Source organism: Gambusia affinis, linkage group LG03 (genome assembly GCF_019740435.1).
Source record: "Gambusia affinis linkage group LG03, SWU_Gaff_1.0, whole genome shotgun sequence".
Taxonomy (NCBI): domain Eukaryota; kingdom Metazoa; phylum Chordata; class Actinopteri; order Cyprinodontiformes; family Poeciliidae; genus Gambusia; species Gambusia affinis.
This window is the reverse complement of record NC_057870.1, coordinates 26,810,614-26,831,615: the sequence shown is the minus strand read 5'-3', so window position 1 is coordinate 26,831,615 and position 21,002 is coordinate 26,810,614. Positions and strand designations below refer to the sequence as shown.

General features: G+C 38.8%; 1 protein-coding gene across 6 annotated transcripts in view; it reads left to right on the top strand.

Annotated features, from left to right (window-relative positions):
• Positions 1-21,002, top strand: part of cfap299 (cilia and flagella associated protein 299) — a 71,372-nt gene that overhangs the window by 9,798 nt on the left and 40,572 nt on the right. For all 6 annotated transcript variants that reach the window (XM_044112410.1, XM_044112413.1, XM_044112414.1 and 3 more), the window contains one exon: positions 4,881-4,971. In XM_044112410.1, the coding sequence (XP_043968345.1) occupies positions 4,881-4,971 (91 nt within the window). The remainder of the gene's footprint in view (positions 1-4,880; positions 4,972-21,002) is intronic.

Below are 21,002 nucleotides of genomic sequence, written 5' to 3'. Positions count from 1 at the left end.
GTGGAATTTCCCTCAACATCCACCAGCCCAAAATAATATTTTTCAGAAGGTTCTCTTTCCCAAAAGAAAAAAAATTCTTAAGAAATCGCTGTTTTCCTAAGAGCTGCATTGTCGAAGCTGCAGGAGAATGAAAGCTTCACTCTTTTAATCTGCAGAGCAGAATAAGAAATTATTGCAAAGTGTAACATCTGTTCCCCGTCATGACATGAAACCATCACAGAAAACACCCGTCATCCAGTCGCTGAATATTTATTTGCAGAAAGAGAGCTACGAATTAAAGAGGAATGTCAGCCCCTCTTCCCTCAAAGAACCTTTTAATGGCATTCGATTAATTATACTGGGAGCTATTTGCTGTTGCGAATAATCACATGTGGGATACAGGGGAAAAAATTAACGTAGATCAAATTTGGCTGTCAGGTTTGATGGAATTGCAGTGTTGCAACATGCTGTGCAATATCAGATTTCTTCAGCGTTTCTTGTTGTAGGTGTTCCTCCTCAGAGGATTTGTCATTGAAAAAGATGAAAAACCGGCCCTGCTGTCGGTCGCTGACACTTAGGTGAATAAATGTTACTGGGTGACAGATTGGAGTGTAAACAGTACTAAAAAATTACTGGAGGCTCTTGTGAGAGTCTGAGGAAGATGGAACAGGAAAAGCTTTGTTTGAATCCTTTATCCCCAGAGGAAAACTCTTACTTTTGAAGTATAAATAATAGAAGTTGCAATCTCATCAAACCAGTTAAAACTTCATTCAAACACCCAACAGTTTACAAACTGATCAGAAACTGGAAGTGTGGTTCCAATCCTCAGAGATCATTAAAGGCATGTGCTTGTGCTCTGAAACAGGAAATAAACAGTTATAAATGTTGCTATAATTATGAATTGTGCCATGAATACACAGGAAACAAAAAACAATCAGTTCTACTGTCAGTGAGTGGCTGTAGAGCAGCCAGTCCACAAACACCGTTCGTTTTCTTGGGTGCAGATTAGCTGAAGCACAAAGAGCAGAGAAAATGGAGACTGTAAATGTTAGCTTCTGCGGTAACGCTAAGGCGGTTTCTGCTCTGCATATTAATGCATATTAAGGCACATTTGGTACTTAAACTGTAAAACCAGGCAGTTATGAGTATTTTTAGAGGAGGGGTGTGTGGTCCGAAATATCAAACTGTGAAGACAGTTTGATATGTCTTCACTTAGAAGTATTTCTACTGACTTCCTCCTCCTCGCCATTCACTGGATCGGTAGACTTTCACTACTTTTGCTTTGTGACGACATGCCAGAGTTCAGGCGACTTAAATGGAGCATCATCTTTCTTTAGTAACTTTCAGTTGTCTTGTGCTCGATTACTACCTATATGTTATTGTGCTATTGATTTCTCCTACGCGGGGAACTTTGCAGTTTTTCCACACACGTATACTCACAGAACGAACCAAGCAAAAGTGTTTTAAAGTATGTAAACACAAAACTGTTGGTGTAATTATTGGAGAGAGTAAATAGTTTAAAAACTTCATTTCAGGCTCAGGAAAAAGGCCTCGGGGATTTGGAACCAAGTGGAGTGGAGTGTTTATACGCATGTAAACAGCTGCAAAGCACCCACAGCTGGTCACCCCCAACAGAGGCGCACAAAGCATTACATAAACTTCATCTGTAACACACACAATATGGAAAGCCAAGTAAACATCTGACTTATTGGCTACTTTTTTTTTTTTTTTAGCCTTTTACAGTTTAGAGATAAGTGTTGATAACATTTACATTTCTATACATAAAGTGGAGAGATGCATTTTTATTAGCATTACTGTCCAATGCCATTCTGGCCTATACATTTTTGTAAATAAGGTAATAATTAATATGTCAAATACACATTTATACTTGGGATTGTGTAAATAAAACCATAAACTAATCCAAGAGATGTAGCCAAGTTTCTATAAATATGTTTGATTAAATACACGAAATGATTAAATGTGTGAATTACTATTCAAAACCTAAATTAACTGCATAAATAAAATTCATTGTGTTTTTGTTTGAGAGATTATTTATTAGACTATTTTATTAGAAACAGTTATTTAGTTTTTTCAGATGTACCTGGCATGTTTCTCCTTCCATCTTTGTCTTTAAATTAAATGTGTTAAAATCATATCTAATTATTTCAGTGTTTATTCGAACACCCAGTCGCTTATGAATACCTTTCAGAATGGGACATTAAACAGCTTCAATCTACATTTACATCTTTCGTGTTCAAGCATTTTGAATATTCTGTATTTCCTGGATCCCGGATGTTCTGAATGAACAGCATGACAACAACACAGGTAGTTTCACCTTCTGGTTTGTAAAAATTTTTCTCTTACAGGACAGACGTTCTTCTTGCGTACGAGTTGTTTTCACCAGGCCAGATAAGGACTGTTCAGCTCCCTCCTCATTTTCTTCTCATTTTTCCTAATGATGTTGCCCACCTGCCTGACCACAATCCTAAAACAGGACACTTAAAAGTCCCGGCTCCTTAATGCCGAGTCATTAGGAACTAATAACCATCATTTCATTGAAACTTCCTTGTTATCCCTCCTAAATGAGGCTTGATAAGAAATTTGTTAACTGACGGAAATCTCCACATGTTTACGGCGGAGAATCGTTCGCTCTCTGTGACTGTGTGTTGCTCGTGCTACTGGATGGGGTAACCCCGGTTCCTTGGCTCCTCAACACCTGTGTTTACTTTGGGGCCTCGGCCCCCGTGACCCAGCAGCAATCCTTCACTCACTCAGAAGATGGAGTGAGGTTTTGGCCTCCAAATATGTGCCGTCTCTGCACTTCTACCACCGTGAGATTCCTCTAGCACTTTCACAACGAGGCACAGGCCAAACGTAAAGTGAGAGTTACAATCCTTTTACAAATTCAGGGAAATGTAACGACTCCTTTCCTTCACTGTGATGTTAAATCAGGCTAAAATTAATATTTGGCTGTTTGTCTGTGCTTAATGTGGCACTTCTGGAATGCACTATGAAATTGGAAATAAAGTATCAAATCTAACTTGTCAAACATAATTTAGGAAAATGCACTCAGTTTCCATTGCACTGCAGATACAGAGCTGTAGATAAAGATTTTACTGTATACCCAATAATGTGGCTTTTGGCTGATGGCAATTATTAATGGAGGTAATATGTTTCATAGGCAGTACGAGGACTCAAATGTTTAAAATATTTATAGACAGTTGAGTAAAATATTATTTATACCACAGGATAAATTTGGTTTAAAGTCTTCTCTCCATACTTCCAACTTACTTATTATGACTGGAAGTAATATTATTAATAATCAGATGTAATGTTGTCATTTTGGGAGTGATGGTGACCTCAAAGAATTAGAGTTTATGATGAAAATGCATTACTAAAAGGTCTTTAAAGTTTTTCTTTGGACTTTTATTGCTTATTCAAAATAGATAGTAATTTATTTTCATTAAAATGTCCACTCTTTTCATTTTTTAAGAACCCAGGGTGCAAAAATCATGTCACGGTCAGAAAATGGACTGAAATTAGTTTAAAAAGTGAGTTGAAGTTTTTAAATCAACTTGTGGCCTTTGGATATTCCAATATGGCTCTAAATAATAATGATAAAAGCAAAAAACTATTTTAAAATGTAATTGTAATTGAATTTCCACAACAGAATAAAGTTACAAGCACCACTAAATTTTAATTACATCTATCTTCTTGTCAAAGACAGTTTCCGTCCTCTCTTTGCTTAATCTTTGTTTTTTTTTTAAATAAATAAATAAAAATAAAAAACCAAAGTCATAATAATAAGAACATTGTGATTCTTTTAAAATAACACATTTGCTATAGTAATATTTATTCAACGTTATAAGTCACTGTAAAACATTGTGACTCCAAATGATTTTTGTGTCTGAACTGAAAAAAATGTCTCTTTAGTTACAAACGTTGCAGACCCATGCCTTAAAGTCTGATGAACTTTTTCAAACATGATAAAACTACTTTAGCTGTGAAAAAAAAATGTATTAAAAAGTAGGTGGGGGTTTTGTGTTTGCATGCATCTTAATGGAATATGTTATAAAAAGGTGTTGATTTGGGATTTTTTTCTTAAACCATAATGTCAATGTCTGCTTAAATTCCCAAAGTTGCAAAATAGTGAGTTATAAAAAACAGACTCAAACGATGCATGTAGTTTGCGTCGTTGTCCTAAATTAGTTTATTGTACTGATTAACAATCACCAACTGATAGGTAATCTGTAGATAATCATCTTTTTCTTCATAGTTCTTCTCCTTCATCTTGAACCGTCTCCAGCGGCCCGTCTGCAGGCGTTAAGATGTCCGCTCACTGTGAATCACATGAATGTTGTGTACTGTCCGCCGTGGCCGCGTGCCAGACTTCTGTTGCTCATACTGCACTGTGAACTGTTCAAATATAAGTGCCAGTGTTTTTTCAGGTGCGGATCCATTAGTGTGCGCCAAAATCCATGTTTCTATGGGGACAGCTTGAAGCTAGGAGTAGAAAGCAGTCACGGAGTCGTGTGGTTTATAGTTGTGGATTTATGTTTCCTATGAAGAAAATTATGATAACGAGGAAAACCTTTAATGGTAAATTATATTTGGTGTTGATAGTTTAACAGCTACTTGTTAAAAAGCATATAATATTGCGTTAACAAAGCCAGTCTGGAAAATTTACGATCACTTCCAACATTTAAAGGGACAGATTTATTTCTATTCATTGATTTTTTTTTTTTAGTTAATTAATAAAGTTGGAGTAGAATCAGAGCATAGCATTCTGAGGGGTTTAACATGTAAAATCCTCCAATAAATAAAGAACCTCTAAGTCTTCATGTGACTTTTTCTCAGGTTTAGAGAAACATTTCAAGCCTTTTGAGTGTTGTCTTTTCCAGGACACTGGCAAGTGCAGGAAAGGAGCTCAACGATAACTTCCTGAAGGCCCTGGCAGAGCGAGAAGAGGCCAACCGCAGTGGGAAAATGACTGTGAGTACATTATTACAGCACTCCAATTGCTACGTAATGGGATTCCCCTCAAATATTTCTGCAATTCCATTAGGATGGAAACAAAATCCATACTGTGTCAAGCTGAGTGGAAATGACCTTCCCTCCCAGTTCCAGTCCCTCCCCAAATACCACCAAAGCCAGCTGGTGCCCCCCTTTCCCAACCTTAAGACCCCCTCACTAAAACCACTTTGTTCTTAGATTAAACCACAATGATAAATATTAAAAGGGCCTCATCCTAATCCTCACATAATATTTCAAATTTAAGAAACTTCATCATTACTATATAGTCTAAATGATTTTACTCCACATCACCTAATTAGAGTTGCTCTTCAAACACCTTTAAAGGTGTTAAATAAGGTTTAAAAACTTCCTTTTATCTCCTTTTCAAGTTTATCATCTTTATAAATATTGGAAAAAACTGTGTCTAAAAAAACAATTATGTGTGTTTTTACAAAATATTATAAGAATGGCTGAACTTCACAATGTAGACATTTTTTACTGCCTAGTTTTGTTACTCCTCTTCTGTTGAACTGATTGCACAGAATAAAAGCCTCAAAGTTCACCCTGAACGTGTAATAAGCACTACGATTCCACAGCAAACTCTTGGGATTCCTGGCGGTTTAGGAACCACAACCATCGATGGATAGGTAAAATCCACAAATGTTCAGGCGCTCTTTAAAAATGCTGGAAACTTTCTGTGTCAAACACCACATATACTTTAGCATGCATTAATACGTACAGTGAAAACAGTCTTGGTTCTACCACAGAAGCCAACATTCACAGTCTTCTTAATCTCCACTCTACAACCAATCAGCAGTAAGGAAAATAAATGGCACTTTTGGATTGGCTGGTTTGCAAATACCAACCAACAGTGTGTCAAGTAGCTGGTTTGACACGCTGTTAGTTTACTCAGTTGTTTCAGCTTTCAAACTTGCATTTTCTTTCAAATTTTTTTGACACACTCTTTGAAAACAAATCAGCAAATATGTGAATCCACATAAACTGAACCATGAATAGGCCGGGGTCTGCCATGGCACCCCCACCATCATAAGCTATTCGTGGTTCAACTTTCTCCACCTGGATTTGAACCCAATGCTACTGTGTGCAACTTCCTCTCAAAAGTTTGACAAAATGATTTTGCAAAAATTTAATTTTAAGACCTTTCTGCATGGCGTTTGCATGCTTTCATGGGTTCTTTATGAAGAACACAAGTATTTCTAAGCATGTATATGAAAATATATCAGCAGGTTGGACATGGCTGTCCTTCTGTTGTCCTGTAAAGAAAAGCTGTTAGTTGAATTTGAACTCAGCTTCAATGTCGTTGGGATTAGTCAGATAATTTTTGGTGCTATACAAATAAAGTTTGATTTGATTTGATTTGATTTAGCTTATTATGTGATTCTGCTTTCAATAAGTAGCTGTTTAGTTGAGCAAGTTGTAAGAAAATAATGTGAAGATCTTAAATTTTGACTTCAGGTCTTAGTAAAATCTGGACTCAAAGCAGATGTTTTATCCAAACAGATTCCTCTGAGCTTTCACCATTAATCAAAATCATATGATAAAAAGTTTATGGACCATTAAGGCCTTCTGAGGGATGCTACTGAGAGATTGTCCAGGTGCTGCTGATGGGTTGATAGTTTGGCCTGCAGTGGACAGTGGGGCAGCCTGCAACAGAGGGGGAAGCAGTTCTGATAAATGTCCACACTCCAATACACTGAGCCAGAAAATCCTTCTTCAAAGATCCTCTCCGAATAACAAAGTTTGTGTGTAAAATCTGTCCAGGGATGTGGATTTTTTTTATATTCATATTTGGAGGAAAATGTTCAGAGAATTTAAGAATATCTGGGGGAGAAACGCTTTGGTGGTAATCAGGTTGATCTTAGTTTTGACTTGGGGCGATGAACGATTGTGCATGTTGTGAAGAGCGCTGTTCTTTACACTGCATCAGTGCTGATGGACTTCAAATGATTCACTCCCAAGATGCGGGAGTTAAAAAAGAGTGGAGTTTTGTTTCACCTCCATTTACCCGACCCTGCAGGCTTAGCAGCTATTAGATGCCGGGGGAATACCAAAGGATTCCCCCGGCATCTTTACTGTGGAAAAATTAACACTTACAAACTTAAAGAGTTTCTGTTTTAATTCTTTAGAGATACATTTAAGTTAAATGATTAGAGGATAAGCATTGCAGAAAATAAAAAACAAGCCAGTTATTGCATTGTGTATCACCAACCTTACTCTGCTGACACAATATTTTTCCAGCTTGTTGGAACTTTCTTGGTTGAAAAATTGGATCTGGAAGATGCTTGTTTTCCTTTGAGCCCCATTCGTTTAAAGTTAAAGCCACATTTGTCCACTTAATGCTTCTTCTCTTTGAAACTGTTTGTGTAACAGGTAATCTTAATGCAGTTTGACGAGGCTTGACCTCGTTGGTATATTTACATTAGACAGATGTATTCCAGGCAGCGCTTGCACATGTGTGCAGGCGTGCCATATCTTGTTTCAGGCATTTATTTTGTGCAGCAGGAATAGTTTGTGAAATTTTAATTGCAATTTGCCAGTAGGCATATATCAAAGTGATGTTTATACATATGTAAAACATGTTCTGTTTGCATTGTAACAGCTGCAACAAATTGCAAGCAATTATGATTTATGAAGAAGTTGAGTAACAGTAATTTTTTTTTCTCTCCACTCAGAATCCACTTTATAAAATGGTCGGGGTAGCCATGTTTATCTTTAATTTGATAGTAAGACCACCCAGCATTTTAAAGATCCCTCTCTTTTCTTCCAGTTTTTTAAAAGCATATTAAAAACATGACATAAGCTCCTATCTGCTGTCCTCCTTGAACCAAAGGATCCTTCATGCTAACACATTCCAGCTCCTCATATCTGCACATTTTTGCACTCTAATAGGAAGCAGTCGTTTTTCCGACACATGCTTCCACTTTCCATACTATCTTTTTAATGTTTGCACATTTTTGTTTCTTTAGGTATCTCATTCATAGCACTGTGAATTGCACATTGATGGATGCACTAACTGGTTTTAAAACAAAAGAAAGGGAAAAAGGTTTTTAGCACACTCAACACCTTGTAAAAATATTCACTCCTTCAACAATTTTCCATTTTGTCATGTTAAAATTACAAACTTTCAGTGAGATTGCAGATGTTGAACTATTGGTTGTCACTTCCCCCCTCATTTTGCTGACTTAATGGCATGATGAAGTAATACAAGATGGTGACAAATAATTGTGGATCTCTGCAGCTCCTCCAGAGTTACCTACCACAGACCTCTTGGCTGTTTTTTTTGCACACTGCTCTTCTCTGCCAGCCTAAGTGTTCTCTGATATGGGAGATGTTCAAAACTTGGAACATAATTTTAGAAGCTAGTGCTGCTTTAAACCTCTACACCTGTCTGAAGGTTCCTTGGTTTTTAAGATGCTGTTGTTTTGTAAATTATATTTACTAACTTTACAAGATAAAAGGTGATAAAGTTCAACAATTATTATTTTTTTATTCAGAACTACTGTATTATCTTAAAGAAGTTAAGATTGTGGCTTGAGCTGTCTTGTTTTGGCTTTGTCAGTGGAAGGTTGTTACTGGTTAAAATTATATTTGGCAAAAATGATTCTTATTGTGTTCATTTCTTTTAATCAATAAGTCATTTTCCTCCTCCTCCATCGGAGAGCTTCTGTTTTGTTGCTCCTTTAAGTCAGTCTCAGCATTCAGAGTCAGGTTGAAACTACACGTGTTAATACAATTGTTAGGCGTCTTTATGACTTACAAAAGATTGAAAGAACTCTTTGTATGGTGTCCCATCTGGTCGCTTCTCTTGAGAATAGTAATTAAACTCCATGAAATCATTCAAACTTACAGCCTGAATGTATTTTGTGTTTTTGCTTTCCAGTGAGGAGTCAGGTTTGGTGTGGACGAGCTTTCAGAGTCTGCCCTTTATTGTGCGTTGACTTCTCAGGGCCTGTTGCAAAAGCTGCTTCCCTGGTAGGAGTCGCTAAACAAACAAAAGCTGCACCTGGGCAGCTTTTGGCTTTATTTGCGCTGGGTAAGGCATTCTTTTAATCAAATCCAGGTCACACCTGGACAGGATGCCTGAGGGTGTCCATTGTTGGATAGTTCACATTTAAAGCTGGAGGTGTGGTGCCAACACTTTCCCTCTTCCCTGGTTGACAGCAGTTGATCAGGACGGAGAACGGAAACTTAAAGGTATTCAGTGATGAAGCAGTGAAGGTCACCGTTTGTCTCCAAACTCTGCTTAATTTGGTTGCGTAGGTTGTGTAGTGTTTGCACAACCTACACAAACCACAGCTGTTCATGGTCAACCCAAAATTTATACTTTTTTATCTGTACCTTGTTTTAACCAGAAATTTTGGATCAGAAACCCCATTTACACGGGTAAAATGCTGCCCCTTTAAGTTCGTCCTTTCAGTTTGTGATCTAGCCTTGTTTTCCTTTGGGATGCACAGATCCACTTTTTTTTCCACTTCCGATTCCGATACCGATGTCTGAGGTTTAATATCGCCCTACATTGATCTGATACAGAAAAACGGTGCTGAACTGACTTAAAACGTTTCTGTTTTTAAACAGACATAAATGTTCTGAATTTCAAATGTATTTGATAACTCTGTACCTGTGCAGCACATTTAAATACATCAATAACTTCACAAGTTTGGTCAAACAATTACAACTTTCATTTAATCAGTCAGTGCAGTTAGGAGTGTAAAATAAATAATAAACTGACAAAAACAATATATTGGCTACCTTAATGAAACATGTTAAAATAAACTGCAACAAACCTTTCAAATGGTTCAGAAAGTGCAATATACAATTCTAAATAAAATGTAAAATAAATAACAAAGTTTGACATCTCAGTCATGATATGCACAAAGCATAGAATTAGACTGAACAAGTTACTAATCCAGGAGAACATTAACTTTGCCGGTATGTGATGCAATGGAAGCCCTTGCATAATCTGCATAAAGACTACAACACACATTTAAAAGGTAAATGAAAGCTGTCGGTGGTACATCAGGTTTCTTTGGTTATTCAGCATCATGTACTAAAATCACACATGGCCTCTGATTTGATTTCACAGACCATGTGTGATTTAAATTAAATAAGATAGAAGCAGATTATTTTTCAAAATGACAAAAATTATATTTTTGGTCATGCCTATTAAATATTTATGACAACAAATCACATTTAACTTAAAGCTGCAGTATGTAACTTTTGCAAAGACGTTTTTCCCATATTTATTAAAACCATCACCACGACATTATGATACAAGACAGATCAAATTTAGCTTCTTCACCTCCTCTTTGAGCTGCAATTGCTGTCTTAAGAAATCCACCTCTCAGAGTGAGGAGGAAGGTCTTAGCGCTGTCAATCATCCTCATGTATGACACTCAGATGTACAATTTCTAGGAAAATAATTTATCTGCCATAATCACGGGCCATGCTAACTAGCCTTAGCATTGGTGGCCGGTGGAATATGTTGTTCTGAACCAACTGCAGCTTAGCAAAGAGCCTGAGAGTGATTGACAGCGCTAAGACCCGCCTCCTGGCTGTGATTGGTTGTTTCTGATTGACTGGTGCATCTCTGCAGTTACTGGCAGCACTGGGAGAAGGCAATGGATCTCCATGATTTCACAGATCTTATCTTGTCACAACATGATGATCATTTTAAACAGGATACAAATTTCACATTTGTAAAAAATTTTTAAAAATTTATAAAAGTTACTCTCTAAAGTTTTAATATACTTTCACATATTCTGCATGAATGTAAATTTTTTCAGATAAATTAAGTTAACAATGTAAGCATTTAATATAAACTAAATTCTTACTGATAAATTATTTTTACTATTTACTTAAGCCAGTCTAAATGTCCACAAATAATTTTCCGTCTCCTACTCTTAGTTGTGGAATTTAACTGGTTGGTCTGTGCAGCGAGTCTCATGCCCAGAGGGGACATCCAGTATAAAGGATGTGTTTGTCTTTGGTCTGTGGACCCAGCGAATTCTGTATTGATAAGCTCCTGTCGCTATAGATAATAAGGTGGTCAGTCATGCAGCTCAGAGATCAAGTATAGCATTGAAATTAAAGAGGAATTCCCAGCCCTATTGCATTTCAAGCCGTGTGTGTGTCCTCGCTGCCCAGTCCCTTTGTCCTTGTCATGGGCAGTAAAAACAACAATGGCAAGTTTGATTTCAAAGCAGCAGGACCAAGGTGGACAACCTTTAGAAAGGAAAGAGTCCTGCAGGGCTATCGTATGACCTTGACTTGAATGGTGTCACTGAGTGGAGGAGAGGTGGGGTGAAGGCCTCAACAGTTTGGAACCAACTATCAGGGGGACAAAAAGGACTTTTTGTCCCAAGAAGGAACCATTGTGATATCTGAGATCTGACCTAATCAGCATGTATTTTTCTTTTTAGCTCCACAACTTGACTCCATCTGACACACATTAAGAAATATCTGAGCTGAGAAATATCCAGGAATAAAAGATAAATCAATGTTTTACACTTTTCTTTTTCAGTTTTCTTCAGTTGTAACGCTCTCTGAGTCGCACGCCTAAGATCCAAATGCCTTCAATAACAGTAAATAGAGTCCAATTGCATGTAATAGTATCAGTATAAATCCAGATTGATCTCGAATTAGCTCAATGGGCCTAAACATACAGTCACAGCTACAATGGATTGGTTAAGATCAAAACATATTCTTGTGTCAGAATGGCCCAGTCAAAGTCCAGATTTATATCAAAATGAGAATCTGTGGGAAGAATAGAAATTTGAGTTCACAGATTCCTTCCATTCCATCTGACTTTGAGGTATTTTGAAAGCGTAACTGGCAAAACTTTTCTTCAGATGTGCAAAACTGGTAGAGACAAAAGACTTGCAGCTGTAATTGGAGCCAAAGGCAATTCAGTAAAGGTTTTGACTGAGTGAGGCCGAGTACATGAAAATACTTACCTTCAGATTTTCCTTCACATCCTCTCTTCTTTACCATTATCTGCTACTTCTCCTCCATCTATATACATAGAAAGCAGCTGGGTTGAATCTCTTAAGGGTCTTAGAAATACTTTATTAACTCTTAGCAACTACGTCACACGATCACACAAGGGACCATGATGGCTTCTACTTGATGAAGTCATGACTCAACAAGTATGAGTCCCATAAAAAAGTGGGAATAGTTAACTTAGAAACCGACCGGTACCTTTTCCCTTCTGACTCGTCTATTAATTTGATCAAATCTGCATTAATTTGCTATTTGCTACAGAGCAAACTTAAAGTGTATAAAAGTCTAGATGCTTACCAGCTGTTTTTTGTGCATGGTTACTAATGATTAGATGTGCACCTTCTCCATAATGTGGCATTTGATTGTATTTTACCAGCAGCAGTTTTGATATCCCTCATGGTAGAGTGTACTGCTTTCTGAAGAGCGTGACGCCGAGTACAAAGGGGTAATAATACCCAACAGAAACCAGAACTGGTACTGGTCAGGAAAGGCCTGATCGGTTCATCTGGATTTCAATGATCTGGATAAGCAGAAAAAAACAACCTTTTGTGCATTGCTTAAAAAATACAGCTTTGTCTAACCTGGCTGCAGATGTCCTGAAGAGACGCTGCTCTATCATGTAACAACAGTAGCCAGGACAAGACAAACCAAACACACATCCAGACTTAATGTATTCTTATTTCAGATTTTTCACTCATTCTCTTGTTGAACCCTGACCTCGGTATGTTTTCACTCCATCAGTCGATGGAAAGGCATGTGGGGAAAATATTAAGGCAGGTGGAAGATTTCAGCTGAATGCTACCTGATTGTGTGTCGCTACAGGAATGTGCACCTGCCTTATGGAGCTTTTATTACATCATCTCAAAGTTTAGAAACCAACACGCTGCGTTGAAAGTTCAGTGATAAATTTGTTTTCAAATCCACAGAGGCTGACACAGAGCCGAAAGCAACACACGTTAAACTCAGGCTTTCAGATCGCTCATTTTTGTTTATTTATGTCTTCCCATTGAGAAGCAGCTGTTTGGCCGGTAAAGTCATATAGTATTGACTGCTTTTGTTTACATTTTTTCTATCTCCCATATTTCTGACACCAGCGATTAAATTGTTCCAGTTTCTGTCTGGATATTTCTTCTACTTGGCTGCCTGTTGGGAAGGGAAGCCAAGGGTTACGTCGATGGAATTAAACTTGAAAGATTCATCTACTCTGTGCTGTTACATGCTCAGATGCATCCACACACATCTTAATACTGCAGTGCATTACAGAGAAGAAAGCACATTATCTAAATTGCTATGGATCCCAGACGTTGTGTAATTTAGAAAGTCGTGTTGCTCATAATAAGAAAAACTCATGGATGGTTTTGTTTTTCTTTGAGAAAACTGTTGAATTGCTTCAGTAAAATCCCATTTTTTACTCCTATTGATTTTGTTTCCACAACAAATTTAAAACGGTTGACCGTCACAAAGAACCTGACCGAGCTGCTCATGTTTAATTTAAAAGGAACGGAGACAGAGGACGTTTTGAACATGATTATTCCTCAAGGTGACGTGCAGCTTAGCCAAGTGTCTGAGCTTGTCAACAGCTGCTCAGAATCTGCTACTTTAAAGTAATGTGAGCCACCAGCCTATGGGGAACATGTGAAACTGGGCTCTAAGGTATGTCTTGAAGCATTTTCTGCTGCTCCACTCACTGTGTCGGCCTTCACCCTCAGACTTTTTTTTTTTTTTTTTTTTTCTCAGATGGTGTTTTTTTTATGTTTCAGAACTCTCCTGTTAATTATTTGGATTAATAAGTTCTCCCTGCAAATGTTGAAGGAATTCATTTATGGTGAAAACATCGATACCCAAACTTGGAATTAAGCTTAACCGGATCGGCTGTTAGCCGCATATGGAGCGCATTCTTCAGAATCCTTCTTGTTTTATCACTACTGGACTGCTTTGCTGTATTATTCCACCTGAGTAAATACTGGACAGCATCTCTCCTACATAGCGCTGTGCACATGTCTTCCAGGACCGTCCTGTGCATGTAGCCTTCAGCTACTGGATCGTCCATCCCCGGTCTTTGGCCCAGTTACTGCCTCCCCTCCCTTGCTTCCCGTCAATCCAAGAGCAAGTGCAGGAGTTTGTGTTTTAGGTCCGTATCCTATGAGACCAGCTGTTGTTGATGGACAGTTTCTCTTCAGGTCAATGTTGGTCTGTCTTTTTTCTTCCCGGCTCTCAGTTGCACCAAATGCCAAAGATTTGAGCTCATGGTTTAAACTTTCAAGCTTCTGAAATGTAGACAGGTCGGATTCTTTGCATATTTCCATGTAATTGTAATACACATTAACATGTGTGTGACTTTCTTGGAGGAGAGAAACACAGATGGTTAAAGTTTATTAGCAAACGCTGGAAGCTTAAGCCGGTTACAAACATACTGCGCTGAAATAGACTTCACGTCAATTGTGACTTGATTTTATGCCATGCCATTTCATTTTATGTATTTATTCGCAGCACCCTCCACATTTGACAAAACCTACAATTAATATGTGTAATACCTATATTTTTTAATTAAGTAATACTTATTTAGTGCAGAAAAAGATCTGCATTTTATAATTCATACTTTTAAATTTATTGTAATTTCTTGGGATTTAAGCTGTAGTTAAATAAATTTCACTGGAGTCTAATATAAAGAGACAAAGCCCTCTGTTTTATCACTCTTCAAAACGGCAAATATACATTTTAAGGAGTTGAAATGGTGTTGGTCAGGAGAATGTTACTGGAAGTATCAAAATCTCCGAGGTCCACTTTTAGGAAAACTTCAGGAGTGAGGCATTTGTGGTCACCAAATCTCCATAGCAACCATTAAATTAGGGGTCTCCAACTCCAGTCTTCAAGGGCTACTGCCCTGCAATTTTTCAAAGCAGGAGTGCCAATAATTTATCACTAATTTTCTGCTGAAGTTACTTATAATCTTGAAGAAATGTTCCATATACGTCTTCATATTTTCCCAGATAGGTGACCAAGCTGATAAAAATATCAACTTTTGACTGTTGTGTTATTTTTCTTTGAATACTTCATGATAGAAGCCTGTTAATCAGCTTCTTGTTTTACTCTTTTCTCTTGTTTAATGTCTGTTTTACTTCTAGACCTTAAGTAAAGGAACAGTGGAGGCATGTAGAAAATATGCTGAGTGCAAGTTGGACAATGTTTGTGGTTTCATGCCTCAGCAGAAATGCCTGACATGGTTATTTTAAAATGTAATTCACTGAGAAACTCTGGCCAGCATCCTTGTGAGAAATCTTGAAAGCTAGCACAAAGAAACAAGGTGCTGAAAATGCATAATTCTTACCCTGGGAGTATTATTTATCAGTAAGAAATAGAGGATTGAAAAATAAAGGATTTGGGGGCTTCAAATTTGAGGTGTACTGACTGTGTGGCAGCATACTTCCCAACTGCAGCTTAGAAGTTTTCTTCTCTTAAAAGTGGACTTTAGGTTGTGTATAATGAAAACTCCTCTTTTTAAATTATGATGAAACACTTTTATGGTCCGATTTTCCTGGCCTGAATCCTTTCTGACTTGTAGAACCAATAAATAATTTAAACAGAATTTGTCCGGCAATGTGAAGTAGGCTGGAGTAGCTCCAAAAGCAATAGATGATGCCCAGATCTACGCATTACTGACATCTATCAGTGTGGAAAAGGCTACAGAGCACATGTAAAGAACTTTGCTTGCCTAAGCAAAAGTCAATGTTCATGATTCAGGCACCATTCAGGAAGGAGCTGACTTCTCTGGTTCAGAGATTAACGTGTGTTGGTGCAAAATTTGCATTTCAACCACAGAATGAAAGCAAATAACTTTGGGAAAAAGCTGACTGAAGGCATTCAGAGTTTCATTATCCACAGTATGTCATGTCCAGGGCTGAAAAGCCACTCAATGTGGAGGAAGCCATTTTTCAAAAGGACTACAGAGAGAGAGATGGTATTTGAGAACGCTATCCCAATTGAAGTATGGGGGTGGCCGCATCATGATGATTCAGGACTTCATGAGGAAAGAGCCTTATGTGGAAATATTGAAGCAATATGTGAAGACATCAGCCATGAAGTGAAAGCTTGGACATCAATGGGTATTCCAACTGGACAATGAGCAATAGGCATAAACTAGTTAGGAAATAGTCAAAGGACTAGAAGGTCAATGTTTTGGAGTGAAAGTTTGACCTGTGACCCATGAAAAACTGGGCAGAACCAAAAAAGTGTGTGTTCATGAAGCACCCCAACCAGGAGTCTGTTGTACCAGTTCTGTCTGGAGGAATGGACCAAAATCCCAGCAAACGCCTGTGATGAGCTGATAGAAGGAAAACCCTAAAAGTTCCTCCCTTTCATCTCTCTTACTATTCTGCTGTTTACTAAATAGAAATCATTTTGGAAATCTTCTCTGACCCAGGGTGCTCAGAATGTATCTTTATGCTTTAACTGTCTCTAAAGTTACTGGGTACAACAAAAAAATAATCAAAACAAGAAGTTTGTGCCAAAATGTAGTTATCTTACTTCCTATCCTGTTTCCAGCTCCCATCTGGCTTAGCTGATATCCCAGTGGCGACTCATTGTAATACTGCAATCCGCCTCATTTGTCTTATCCCATTTGACGGAGAAAATAAATCTGCTCAACTTGTCTGACAGAAATAATTCAGATATCAGTCAACAGAACGCAGGAAATGAGGGGAAAAAAGATAAACCTGTTTGCACAACCTGACATGATTTGTGTCGCTGTGTAGAACGCTGATGTTTTCTCACACCGCATGGCCATATTTTCTGTTGTTCCCCTGCCTCAAAATCAGATCAAACAAAGTCACAGTTTTTATTATTCCTTTCCCCTCTCAGGGTTGAGCTGAAGTGTAATTCATGCTTTGAAAAACTCAATAAAAATACTGTGGATCCCTTGTGCTGCGGTGTGACAGCCGGCAATTGCGGGAGTCTCATGGTAAGGCCCGAAGGGGGAGCTTCTTGGCGGAGCGGCAGGCCAACTAAAACAGAATCATGTTTGAACACCTATGTCCACTGGGATTGGGGGAAGGGAAAGGTCCCCCAACTTTAATCAGGATCTTAAAACAGGGAGGCCTTTGATAAAGACCCTGCTCAGAGCATTTATCTCCTTCCTCTGAAAGCAGCGCTGGCTTATGTCATCCACTTTGATCCCGCTCCTTCAGAGAGTTGCGTCGGACATTTCCACAGCTGATAACACGCTAGGGAAGCCGCGATGGAGAAGAGGAAGAGCTCAAAGACACCACCCTCTGAGCTTGTAATCAAAGTCCATGGCTGTGTGTGGTATGTTGAACCCTCTATCCGTTCCTCGTCTTCATGGAATTCGTTTTCCAAGCGCTGTCATAAACATCACCTCCTGGTTAAAGAGGAGTTGTGACAAGGCGCTGCCCCACGGTGTGCGAGGGCAACAATATTTGACTTGGATGTGTTCCCGGTGATGAGGCCGGACCCTGCAGCAGGCCTCTTGGCAGATGTCACGCCTGAGTGCTTTGGGATAATGCTGATAGGAGCAGAGCTGGTCTGGACTGTACCCATGACAAACCCGGCTGTAATCTGTGCATCAGCATTCACGGCGCACCAGGCTGCGGCCCAACACTTTGTCTGCTCAGCCCCAGGTTATCAGACAGCTTTGTTACTTCCAGTCTGAGAGCTTGCAGTTTCTCTTCTGAACATCTGGTTTCCAGGTAAATAAAACAAAGCATTTACAGGAAACTGAAGTAGCTTTTTTTTTCTCCAGCGTAAGGATTTGCACTTACAGCCCACAGAATTATGAACACATTGCTTTCATAAACTGTTCCGTGGATTAAGCAAGGTGTTCATTAAACTCCTCAGAGATTTTGGTTCATATCTACATATTGGCAAGGTTAGCTTTGTCAGCTACACATCCTTGAAGCAAATATAAAGTTTCACCACATCCCAAATGTGCACAGCAGCATCAGATGCTGACTTTGTAGACCGTTGGAGTAGAACTCATTAGCTGTGTTTTCATTATAAACGTGTGCCTTTAAAATGGCAAAAGTAAATGAGGTGGATTAGCAGTGTTAGCCAAAACTTGATAGTGTTATCCAGGGCATGTTATTGTGGAATGGCGTCTGTGTCTCCAGATATTTTGCTGTCAGCATTACATGGCAGGCATGAGACTATGATACAGCAGCAGTCTTCAGTCAGAGGCCTCTTCAAATTTGTTGCAAGACTGACTGCTACCAGAGATCCTTCCTGTCCACAGTATCCATCCATTTTCTGTTCACCCTTGTCCCTAATGGGGTCAGGAGGGTTGCTGGTGTCTATCTCCAGCTACGTTCCGGGCGAGAGGCGGGGTCACCCTGGACAGGTCGCCAGTCTGTCGCTGGGCAACACAGAAAACATACAGGACAAACAACGATTCACACACACACTCACACCTAGGGAGAATTTAGAGAGACCAATTAACCTGACAGTCATGTTTTTGGACTGTGGGAGAAAGCCAGAGAACCCGGAGAGAACCCACCATGCACAGGGAGAACATGCAAACTCCATGCAAAAGAAGCCCGGGCCAGGAATTGAACCTAGGACCTTCTTGCTGCAAGGCAACAGCTCTACTGTGCAGCGAAGCTGTCCACAGTATCACCAATCAAAATGACTCCTTGAAGGTACGCCGATTATTTGAGTTATGACAACAAAATTTTTCTTCGGAATAAATTGAGTATTTTTGTCATTACAACACAGAGTCCACATTTATTCGCAAAATGTCTTGGATGATATATAAAAATCTTTTTCATTCATAAGCTGTGATTTCATTTGCGTCTTAATCCCTGGTCTTGGAAAGGTTCAGAGCTAAAGGTTTAAAGGAAGCATATGCAGGAAGACAATAGGAATATTGAGAATTCCTCTGCGTCATTAGGGAACACCAGGATTAGCAGAGACTTCCTGTTTGTGACTGGCTCGGGGGCCAGACCAGCCTGTGATGTCGGCATTAAAGGGAGAAGTCAGCCTTTAAAAACGGGATACCTTAAACAGGCCGGCCACAGGGGACATGTTTTCTTTCCCATGACACATCGAGGCTGCCACTTAGCTCACAGAGAGCACGCTCGGCTCACCTCCCGCTCCCCTTGCCCTGGGGGCCAACTGGCGGATCATAAACTGATACTAAAGAAAGGGTCCTCAAAGGGAAATTTACGATAATGGTTTGTAAAATAACTTTCAAATTACAACGAGCCGAGTGTTCTGTTTCATGTCACCATGTTATGGTGAGTGCAGCACAGCCACAGGTGTGAGCTGTTTGGCAGAAAGTCTTGTGGTACTGGATCCTCTTTATTCAAAACAATTATCTTTCCTCTGCCCTCGTACTGAACCTTGATCCAATATCTACAAGTTTTTTTTACTCTTGCGTTAAATAAGGGTATATTTTAATGGCAGTTAAGACAGTTGAAGATGCGCCATTGCGCTACTTGTTGTCGTTAGCTTTGTTTCCATTATCCATATAATTTCACAAGTTGACGTTTTGAAATTAAATAAATCCGATCCAAATGTAATTATTTTGCAGAACTGCTACGGAAACACTTTTTTTGCGTCATACGATCAACGACTGACGTTGCCACTGGTTCAAACCACAAAGATGATGAAAGGAAGTATTAGAAGGACTATGGCGCGGCATGTTGTTCACATGAGCAAACCTATTCACCTGTGATTTTAATTGCCTTTCTTATTTAATAAAAACACCACAATTGCAAAATTGCATATTTTTGACATTAGTGACTTGTGGCTTAAATACACACGAGCAAGAATTACTATGCTTTTTCTACAGTGAGTCTTTTTAAAATCCTATTACTGAATGTATATGGTTCAATATTTATTACCCAGTTGTGGTCAATGTACTTTTGTGAAAAAACATCTCACCACTGGACAGCCTCTAACTACTCTTGTTAGTCTGAGTTTTTACAGGAACTGAAAAATGTCTTTAAAATTGGTTTTGCTGAAGCAAGCAACAAGCTAAACTTCATCCAGAGTAAACCTAACTTTTAAGAGCTTCATAACTTCAGAGGATTATTTCCACAACATAAATAAGTGCAAATACAGCAGCTTAGGTTGACCTCACTGCAGAACTGAGCTTTTCAGCACGTTCTTAGTGGTCAGCTGCAGATCACAGGATGATTATAATAACTGAGCAGGCATGAAGTCAAGTTTATTTTTTAAAACTTTTCATCTCCCTAATTGTTCTAATGTACCAAATGGCGTAAGTCTTGAAGATATGTCAATCTCTAAGTTATTAGTTGGTTAATTATGTATAATGTTTTTAGTAGGGAACTGAAACGAGTAAAAAGTTTTGCAAGTACAATGCTCTTTCACTATTTAAGTGAATACAATCTTGCCTTCATTTGGATCTATAACTTCATCAAAGACTTTCAGGGTCCAGTAAACGATTGACTCATGTCGACCACCTACAGGAAGCTGCTGCCTCATTGGGATAGCTGGCATTCTTGGTGCGTTCTCTGACATGTTTGCTCTGTAACGAACAGGCTTTGAAAGCTTCTGTCAACGGGAGAAATGCCTAATAACGCGGAAAGAGTTTGTCCTGGGTCAAAAGAATTAACCTCTAGTTGTGTGTGGAGCTAAATTTGGATAAGAGCCGGACAAAGAGGGCGATAGCCAGGTCTTTCAAGATTTATTTTGGGTCCCTCCCTCTCTTGAAAACACTTTTTGGTTAATTTTGCATGGCCTTCTTGGTATGTGATAGGTTTCCTCCTCCTCGCATCACATGCCCTCTTCGTTGCTTATGTTAGGACACTGACATGCTTCCAGATTAGCAAAAAATTAGGCTTTGGGGATTGGTTCTGGTCTGCTCTGCACTCCCAGAACCAGAACCAAATGAGGAGAAGCGGCATTTAGCATCTATGCACCAAAAATCTGGAACAAACTTCCAGAAAACTGTAAAACAGCTGAAACACTGACTTCCTTTAAATCTCAACTAAAAACCCACTTGTTTAGAGTTGTAT